General features: G+C 42.4%; 2 protein-coding genes across 2 annotated transcripts; both read left to right on the top strand.

The window, feature by feature from the left end:
• The first annotated feature begins 223 nt into the window (after positions 1 to 223).
• LOC137625077 (tigger transposable element-derived protein 1-like) lies at positions 224 to 844 on the top strand. The gene has a single exon (XM_068356008.1). It carries the CDS (start codon positions 224 to 226, stop codon positions 842 to 844), a length of 621 nt encoding a protein of 206 aa, XP_068212109.1.
• Positions 845 to 6,570: 5,726 nt separating this feature from the next.
• LOC137625076 (uncharacterized) lies at positions 6,571 to 9,924 on the top strand. The gene is given in 1 exon segment (XM_068356007.1): positions 6,571 to 9,924. A coding segment is annotated over 1 exon segment (3,354 nt).
• Positions 9,925 to 10,278: the final 354 nt, after the last annotated feature.

The following is a 10,278-nucleotide window of genomic DNA, read 5'->3' as shown; positions in this document are numbered from 1 at the left end:
GGGACACACGTATGTCGCAGTATTACTGTACGAGGATACGAGACGGTTCCCTATGCGGCTGCTAGTTGGCCGAGAGTGCGATAGGCTTCTCACAAGGACAGCATCGCTCGCTCTTTTCCGTCAGATCTCTGTCACGTAAAGTTATTTCCGAGCATCGGCCGTAGTGTTTGCTTTTTTTTATGTGTTTTTTGCGTTAACCATTACAGAATTAAGCGAATGAGCAATGGGTCAGAAGCAAGCGGGTGCAAACAAAGGTAGTGAAAAGAAAAAGAGTATGATGACAATCGAGTTAAAGCATGAAATAATCGAAAAACATGAGAGTGGTGTACGAGGGACTGAGCTGGCTCTCCAATATGAGAGTACATCAACAATATGTATTCTCTTCAAGCAGAAGGATGTTATAAAGAGCACCAAGCCCTTCAAAGGACTAACCATCCTTTCCAAGTTGTGCAGTGATATTCATGACACGATGGAGAGGCTCCTTTTAATATGGATAAAGAAACAGTTGGCAGGAGATAGCGTGACCGAGACAATCATCTGTGAAAAGGCCAGCAGAATCTATGATGACTTGAAAGGAAAGCAAGCAGTTGAGAGAGTGGAAACTTTGACGCCAGCAGAAACCTTCAAAGCCAGTAGTGGCTGGTTGGATAATTTAAAAAAACAGACTGGGATACCCTCGGTTGTGAGGTATGGGGAAGCAGCAAGTTCAGACTCGAAAGCCGCGGCGGACTACGTCAAAACCTTTGCCTCAGTTATCGCAGAACAAGGATACATCCCCCAACAAGTGTTCAACTGCGATGAAACTGGCCTTTTCTGGAAGAAAATGCCCAGAGGACATTCATGAAGGCAGGAGAAGAAGAGACTACCGGGCCATAAACCCATGAAGGACCGCTTAACCCTAGCCTTGTGTGCCAATGCCAGCAGTGACTGTAAGGTCAAGCCACTGCTGGTGTACCACTTAGAAAACCCACATGCTTTCAAGAGCCAAAGGATCTTGAAAGAAAAACTGCAAGTGATGTGGCACACTAATGCTAAGGATTGGGTTGCGCGGCATTTCTTCACAGAATGGGTTAATCTGTGTTTTGGTCTGGCAGTCAAAAAATATTTGTCCGAGAAAAGCCTGCCAATGAAATGTCTCCTGGTCCTCGACAATGCCACTGGTCACCCTCCTGGTTTCGAAGAGGACATTCTTGATGAATACAGGTTTATCAAGGTCCTTTATCTCCCGCCCAACACCACGGCACTCCTCCAGCCCATGGACCAACAAGTAATTTCCAACTTTAAAAATCTGTACATGAAGCATCTGTTCAAGAAATGCTTCGATGTCACAGACAACATCAATCTCACCCTTCATGAATTTTGGAACGAACATTTCAATATCGTCCATTGCTTAAAAATTATTGACGATGCATGACAAGGTGTCACAAGAAGAACTCTTTTTTGGGCTCAGGCCATGTCGTCCTGATTGAAGTTCCTTTAAAGTAGCTCCCTAGGTTATATTTGACTACAGTGATATATCCCAGAGAATTTTACCTTAAGGTATCCAGAATTCTAACTCCTGGCGTGAATATCCCTGGCTTTCGCCTTTAGGGATATCGCATAATGTCAGAGGACGTATTCTTGACACGCCACATAGCTATCTTCACCCCGAATAGCGTTTTCGCTTCGAGAGGGGAAAGTGGCAAGAATCGGAGGAGAGTCGTTATTAAGGCACGCTCGACTCCTACTGTTGATTACCTGTATGACGTCACAACCGGGCGCCATCTTGTTATTCCTTTATTCGTAGCGGCTTTGCTCGTTTTTTTCCCAGTGCTCTCACGCTATTTTTGGATTTATCTCTCGCTATGATGCTTTCTCCAGACTCATCTGCCTCTGGAAAGTTGAGTATTATCTTTACGTTGTATAAATGTAAGCTCTTGCCAGTTTTTTACTCGATTCAAGGTTCAATTAACGTAACAAGAGCTGTTGCCTAACCGGAGGCGTCATGGACGCTGTCGTTTGCTATGCATGAGTCATTTAGTTAGCCAGAACGACCTTCCCGGTGTTATTAGCTTTAATAAATTTAGCTATTTAGCCTTCATTGCTAAGAAATTTTATATTAAGCCAAAAGTATTCGTAGGTTTCAGCGATTTAGATAACCGATACTCGCTTACGCTAGGCTTCCTAGCCTAGGCGTTTTGCTTTTATTACTTTCATGCATGATATATAGTTTTTCCAAGTGTGGCAATTTTATTGAAGCTTTAGGCAATATTTTATACATGTAAGATTTTTACTGCATAAATTTTCCTCTTCCAAAGATAGTATACGAGAGAGTTTCGGTGATTTAGGTAATCGATGCTCACTGCCTCTAGGCTACTAGCCTAGGGGCTTTAGTATACTTTCATACACATCCCCGATTGCTCTTGTATCGCGTTATTCAAGCGGAGACTGATACCTCTTAGTCTTTTATAGGGCGATACTAGTCTCCTTCGGAGATTTAAGATCAATCTCTTCTCCCTCTGAGTTAGCCTAGGCTGAACCCTAGTTGGCTTTACCTCGAATTGATTTCGAGTAAAACTAGGCTAGGGTGTTTCTGTCCTTTCCCTGTAACTGCAGATGCAGGTTTTTGAGTTTAGTCAGAACCTCAGAGTATTCTGTCTGTGGTTAGTCGCCGACTAGCAAGGTGAATGGAATTCCCTGGCTAGGTTAGGCTACCGACGCAGGAGGCTAGACCTCCCTAAGCCACACCTGAAGGCATTATAGGATATGATGCCTTCTCCCTGTGGCCTAGCACACAGTCTTGTGCCGGCAGAACCTAAGCTGAAGAATAGAATTCTTCTATTGCTTGGGGGACACCAACACTAGACTCTTTTTCCTTCTGTCTAGACATAGCGGCGAGGGTGCTGCCAATCTCTTTTCTGTATTGGACTAACCCTAGGCTAGGGAATAGATTTCTCTGGCCACTTGGGATAGTTCTAATACTGGAACAGTCTCTCGTTAGGTGAGGTAGGACAGGCTTTATTGCCAGCTCCTCCCGCACCCTACAGGACCCTCACCCCTTCCCACTCTGTCCTTTAGCGATGGCCTAGACATCACATACCTTTGGCTATCATCCTACAATCGACCCTAGTACCGGTAGGTTGTGGGACTGGCTCGGGTTTTCTGTCTGTTGCTTGGCTGTGCCGGCTGCCGGCAGAGGCCCCAACCCCCTGTTCAGTGTTCTTCAGTCCTCTCTTGGTCTGCCATTCATAACCCTGACGGCAGACGCCGGCAAGGTTGTGGATGGATGGAAGCTTGAATGTTACTTTTCCCCATTCCATTTGAACCCTCATTCTGGATAGAGGACAGTAAGGCTGAGCCTTTACATGATCCTTCGTCCATGCTTTCTCTCTCTCTTATGACAAGTACCCTGGGTCCTAACTGCCGCCAGCTATGCTTAGCTGCCGGCAGTCGGATGCCTGCAGACCGCTGACATAACATAATCGCCGGCTGGCATAAATTGCCGACATCCGGCGACCCACCGCCCATCGGCTATCTGCCGGCAACTATGCCGACTGCCGGTATATTACCTAACCGCCGGCTGACGGAGGCCGCCGACTGACGGCGACCTCCCGGCGGCCGGCGATCTGCCGCCCATTACCCCCAGAAGGCAGTGCACCTTCTGACTTGTACCCAGGTGCTAGCCTGCCGGCATATGCCAGCGGGTACTACAGCATATGACTATACAGTAGACAGTATAATTGCAATATAGATCATACTGCAATCAGAAAACAAGAGTATAGATTATACAGTAGCCCATAATTTTCTAACATACACTGTGTTTTCATGGGCAGCCTATTGTAAGACCACTTAATACAAAGAAAGTGAGTTCTTTCTTTAATATATTAGTGACCACTAAATTTAATCCCTAACATTAAAATCCGCAAGACAGTGTTAAGTTACACTTTTATATATCCTGTTTGGGTAGAGATCTTCCAACGGTTTTCTATCATTAGAAATACCCTTGATTTTAATTCTGAGGGAGGTCACAGCAATTGGCTGGACAGGAAACACACGTATGTGTCTTTCCTTCTTCCTTTCTAGCTTACCTATCCTAAGCTATATATACATAACTATATTGTATACTGAATATTGAGAGATAATTCACTGAATACTCATTTTATTTTCCTCTCTTTACAGGAGGACCATCCCAAGTGCGGGAACCATTTCTACAACGTCCGCAGCAAGAACTTCTGCGGCCATGGACTGTGCAGGACACACGTGCGCTGTGCAGCGACGAAGGGAGCTCTGAAGTATTGGGACCCCCAGGTATGTGACGTTTCCTCTAATCTGGTTACTGAGGCTTTTGATGACCAAAAGACAACTGAGACAAGGGATGCAGCAAGAGAGAAGCTGCGAAAATAGGTCAGGGGTTTTCAGAACACCACCGGGCCCTACCTTCCTAATGAAAAGATGAGGGCCTGTCTTTTCTCAAGGGCATCTTCGGATGCAGTAATCCCGCAACCTCAATCAGAGATCCCCCTCGTCCAGATTCTGATAGAATCTGATGTATCGGATGCCATGAAGGACATCCACCTAGAAGACAAGATGTCAGAAGTGTCAGAAGGCACTGAAAGGAGTCTTCTTGCTGAAGATCAGGAGGAGGAGTCATTGATGGCTCCCGAGAATGACGACGAAGGAACCGAAATAGTTTCGGTTTCATCAGCTCCAATCGCAGAGCCCGTCGCCTCGACCTCCTCTGCTCCCCAACTGGCCGACATGAGTCAGACTCTAACGTCGATTCTCACTATGGTCCAAGACCTGAAGAAGCAGTCAACTGAAAAAGAAGTTGCGTTAAGGTTGGAAATGCACCAACTCGCAGCTTCTCGTGCAGCTCCAAAGAAGCTGAACGTAAAGGATCTTCCCCCTTTCTCGGCCGTCAACCCATGGAGGCATGCTGAGCACATGCCCATGTCAGGGGGAAATATCTTCATCTCTGACAAGCTGGGCACAGTTCCTGTCGAGGATGTGGAATTCTGGCCCAGCCAAGGGGCCTACCCAGAGTGCTATGTTCGTCTTAGGATGGAATCACCCTCGAAAGAGGAGACAGAGCTGAAAGAGGTCATAATCCTCGACCTCCCCAAAGCTCATGCCTTGCTATCCAGCACACTGAAGGAGAGGGCCTTCACTAATTCTAAAGTGCCGGCTCTGAGTAAGAAGCACCCTTCCTTCATTGCTTCTTCTTCCCGAGCCTTCCCCTTTATGGAAAAAGGGTACAAGGCAGCCTTGAAGGCGATCGAGGCAGGGAAACCATGTCCCACACTCGAGGAGTATAGGCCGTTCTCCCTCGCCCTACCATCCAACGAATCGGATTAGAAGGATGTACATCATATCTTCTCAGTCAGGAAGTTGGACGCTGACATTGCCGGACGTCAGTTCGGTGAAGACCTCCCTAAGTTGTCAGACTTTCACCTGCGCCGGCAGCAGGAAATGAAAGAAAGACTTGCCGCCTCAATGTCTCTTCAAACCGGACTGGAGACGATGGCAAGTGTCTCCCCATCCCCAGACATATACATGGTCTTTGCCAAGGCTCACCTGGCAACAGTGACCAAGGACCTATACAACTTTATCAAAGCCCGAAGGGCTTGTAGAGAGTTCGTGTTCGCTGCGGTGAGGCACGAACCAAGGAAACTGATATCATCCAGCATCTGGGATAAGGACCTATTTCCAAGTGAAGTGGTTAAGGAGGTCGTCGACAAAGCTGCAACGGAGAATAGAAATCTTCTCCAAAAGTGGGGCTTATCGATGAAGAGGAAGTCTTCCCAGGATGAGGGTCCCCAACTCAAAAGGAAGACTAAGAGGCCAAGAGCGCCCTCTCACCCACCTAGACAACAGCAACACCTTCCCGCGGCCACGGATTGGCGGAGAGAATGACGAAAGTACGAGAATTTTTCGAATTTTTCAGTGTTAAAATTTTGTTTATAATTTAAGTTGTCCTTGAATTTTACCTAGTTTATATTTTGGTTTTGGTATTGTCATGAAACTGTCAATTCTAGGACATTCTTATGTTAGAGATTTGGAGCTTAGGGTTAATAGCTCAACAATTGTGATTGAACAGACATCTTTTGATGTTCAGTTTCTTGGTTTTCCTGGTGCCACATTTAATTATTTTTTGAATAATCTAGCTCTCCTAGAAGATGTTTTCACGTATAACCCCGATTATTTGTTGGTAATTTTAGGAGGTAATGATTTGAAGTCTCGTGTAGATTTGTCAGTGGTAAAGAATAATTGCAAAGAATTTTACAAGGTTCTGAGATCCAGGTTACCAAGATCTTGTATAATTGCATCTCAAATTGAAATCCGATTTTATGAAAGGAGAAATCGGTTTGATAGCCCATGCGTGGAAGAATTCAAGTTAATGAGGCGTTATCTCAATAAATTTATTAACAAGTTGAGTTTCAAGAATTACTTGTTCAGAGTAGAGGGTCCAGGTAGATTAGATAATAGAAGGTTATACAGGGACGCCGCACATTTAAACTCTGTTGGGTTAGATCTGCTCTATAGATTGATTTGTGATTGTCTGAAATATTGTTTTAGTAGCAATCAGCAAAGATGTCAGAATTATCGCTTTTGATAAATTCTCGGAAATACATCCGCAGTCAAGTGACTAAGAATGTCAATCGAATTGAAGATTGTAAATTGGGTTCAGAAGTTGAACGGCGATCACTTATCTCTAAATTTCATGGATTTGCTGAAGAGCTGAAGGTTTATAATTCTAAAATAGCTAAGTTATTATGGGAAGAAGAGGAAGATGAATCCAAATTGAATATTGAGTTTGAAGCTTGTGAGAGCTACTTGGATAAAATAAACTTTTTTATAGCTACCCTTGAGGCTACTAAAGATTCAGTTCCTCCCCATTCTGTACTTGAAGAAGCTAGAAGCCTTTTGAAAAGCCCTACAGCTCCTTTACCAGCATTTAAAAGTGTAGAGGGAGAAAATATAGAGAAATTTCTTTCTGAATTTGAAGAGGTTATTAAAAGCTTCAAGTACACTCAGAGAGACAAATTACTGCTGCTGAAGCAACAAGTGTCAGGTCGTGCATCCATACTACTCGATTCACTTGAAACAGACAAACAGACATATGAAGATGCAAAATTAATTTTAAGGTCTGCTTTAGCATCCCCTAGGTTTCAGAAGTTTACGTTAATAAAACAGTTGACAGATATGAAAATGCCTTACCAAACAGATCCATTTGCGTACGTTGGTCAGATGAAAAATTTCATGGAATCTGTTAAGTTGTTGAAAATGGAAGTGGACGATTTTTTGAACTATTTCTTTTGGAATGGCATGAACAGCACCTTCCAATCTCAGCTAGTAAATATTACCAATAAGACGAGGCCCTCCCTTTCAGAAATTAATGATAACATTTTTGAAGCATGTGAACGATATGCCATAGCATCTCAGAAAATTTATACAAAAGTTAAGAAGTTTCCCAAAACTTCAGAGACTGTTAATCTAGCCTCTAATGTGAATGTTGAAGGGCAGCCTACTAAGGCGAAATGCTCTTTATGTGCTTATGACAGAGCAACTGATGATCACCAAGTTTTCAAGTGCCCGGTTTATAATAGTAATAAGGCAAGGGTGGATAAGCTGAAAGGGATAGGAGGTTGCCTTAAGTGTGCCAGTTCCTCTCATTCTGCGGGTTTGTGCAATTTTAGACTTCATAAGAAATGCAGAGGATGTAATGGCTGGCATTTCACCTTTCTCTGCATTAAAAGAGATTCCCCAAAATAAGAGGTGGTCAATGCTAGAAGTCTTAATAAAAACTCCAATTTAGTTAATGAGAAATCTGAAAAGGTTTCCACGGGGGTAGTATTTTCAGTGGATGCTCTTCAGTGCTATGGCAATAGATCTGCTATACCAACTTTCACTTGTCAGCTAGAGGACCATACACAAATAAGAGGTTTACAAGACTCGGGCTGTCAGTGTAATTTTATTACGGATAGAGCTGTTAAGAAGATTCAGTTCAAAGTTTTGAGGAGAAATGTGAGTCTTACTGTTAATGGTTTTAACTCTGCTAAATCATATAATACAAAGGTTGTGGAACTGAATTTAAAATTTGGTCAGGAAATTTGCAAGGTGGAGGCCCTATGTGTACCTTATATAAATATAAATTTGAAGTTGCCTAATTTGTTCAGGGTGGCAAGCCATTTCTCTGCTAAGGGTTACACCCTTGCAGATAAACAGTTGCTAAATAATGGGGATGAGTTAAATAGTATAGATTTCATCCTAGGCACTAACTCTGCTCACTGCACTATGGTGTCAACAGTTAGGTTTGGACAGGATAGTCCTTCGGTATACTTTCAAACTTCCTTTGGAGTGATGCTTCTTGGTAATGTTGACACAATGTTAAAAAATTTACATTGCCTTCCTGATTTAAATGCAGTTGAAACTTCAATTACTTGCAAGTCTGATGTTGCTCAGTTGGATGTAGGTTCTCTTGATTCCATTGGCCTTGGATTAGGTAAATTTAATGATGAATCTATATTGGAGCATGAGGAAATGGTGGTAGAAGCTAATTTTCTAGTTTTAAATGAGAACGGGGGCATAAATGAGCAAGCACTACAAAGGGCCACCGAGCAAATGTTGGAATATGACTGCAAAAGGATCCTTAATTATGATAAGGAAGAGAATGAGACATCTGTGGAACTCAATAATTCTCTAGTAAGATATGCACTTAACAATGCCACTGTTAATGAGGATGGTAGAATAACAATGCCTCTGCTATGGAACAGTAAGGTGTCACACTTACTTGGTAAAAATTATAAACTAGCTGAAGCAGTGTTAAAGTCAAATTTAAAGAAGCTTTGCAAAAGGGAGATGCATCTGAAACTCATGGATGAAGTCATTAAAGAACAAGAAAATTTAGGAATAATTGAAAAGATCCCAAACCTTAAGCATTACCTAACTGAACATCCTGAACATAGTTTTTTACCCCACATGGGGGTGTTTAAACTTGATCGAGAGACTACAAAATGCAGAGTAGTATTTCTATCAAACATATTTGAGGCGGACCCTAGAAAACCCATGACAGTAAGCCATAACCAGGCAATTCATCCAGGGCCGTCGTTAAACCAAAAGTTAAGTTCAGCCTTACTTCACTTACGATTTGGTTCGAAGATATTTTGCTTTGATCTCAAAAAGGCTTTTAATCAGATAGCACTTAGACCTTCAGATCAGAATAAATTACTTTTTCTTTGGGTTAGAAGTGTGAAGAAGAAAGATTTTTCCTTAGTTGGTTACAAGAATCTTAGATTGAGTTTTGGTTTAAGATGTAGCCCAACAATTTTGATGTTGAGTCTTTATAAGATACTGGTTTTGGATGTGGAGGATGATACTCAAGAGGTAAAAAATATGAAGAAATTGCTTTATCAGTTGTTTTATATGGATAATGGAGCTTATACCTGCAAAAATTCGGATGCCTTGGAATGGGCCTATACTCGGCTAACAAATATATTTGCTCCTTATAGAATAGAATTGCAACAAATTGTCACCAATGATGGGCCACTTCAAGAAGTCATTGACTCAGACTGGGATCAAAATACACTAACGGAAGTTAAACTTTTAGGTTTGAAATGGAATAGGGAGTTGGATACCCTTTCAACTTTTCCCATTGTTTTGGAAGCTTCGGCAAGTACGAAGAGGTCCATCCTCAAGTCCATTGCTTCAAACTTTGATTTGTATAATATCAATGGTCCGGTATTTAATAGGGCAAGGCTATTTATGCATGGTTTACAGTGTGATAAGTCATTAGGATGGGATGATATTTTACCTGCTGAAAAGCTAAAAGAATGGAAATGCATTGCAAGGCAAGCTAATTCTACTCCTGAAATTGTTGTTCAAAGATTTGTTGGGGAAAGAGATGGACAGAGAACATTGATACTGGCCAAACAATTTTTTTGTTAGCCAAAAACAGACTCATAAACAGACAGTCTAATACGAAGTCCATCCCTTCCCTGGAGTTACAAGCCATTTGTTTGGGTGTGGAGTTGTTAATTGATTTGTATAAAGATTTAGGAGGGCCTGATTGCCTCGTTCCAATTGCAATAAAAAGTTTGGATTTGTACTCTGATAGTTTGGTAGCTCTTTCTTGGATCAATTCATATTCCTATAAACTGGATAAGATGCAGAAAAGGTCTGTATTTGTTCTTAACAGGCTACAGCAAATAGATAAGTTATGTGAAACGTTTCCTGTTAATTTTACTTTCATCACTGGAACGGCCAATCCTGGAGACTGCATAACAAGAACCTTGTCCTATA

The sequence above is a fragment of the Palaemon carinicauda genome, chromosome 31, assembly GCF_036898095.1.
Source record: "Palaemon carinicauda isolate YSFRI2023 chromosome 31, ASM3689809v2, whole genome shotgun sequence".
Classification (NCBI taxonomy): Eukaryota; Metazoa; Arthropoda; class Malacostraca; order Decapoda; family Palaemonidae; genus Palaemon; species Palaemon carinicauda.
This window is presented reverse-complemented; position numbering and strand designations above follow the sequence as displayed.

Excerpts from the sequence above, each read along its gene's own strand:
- LOC137625077 (XM_068356008.1), top strand. The coding sequence starts at position 224 with ATGGGTCAGAAGCAAGCGGGTGCAAACAAAGGTAGTGAAAAGAAAAAG.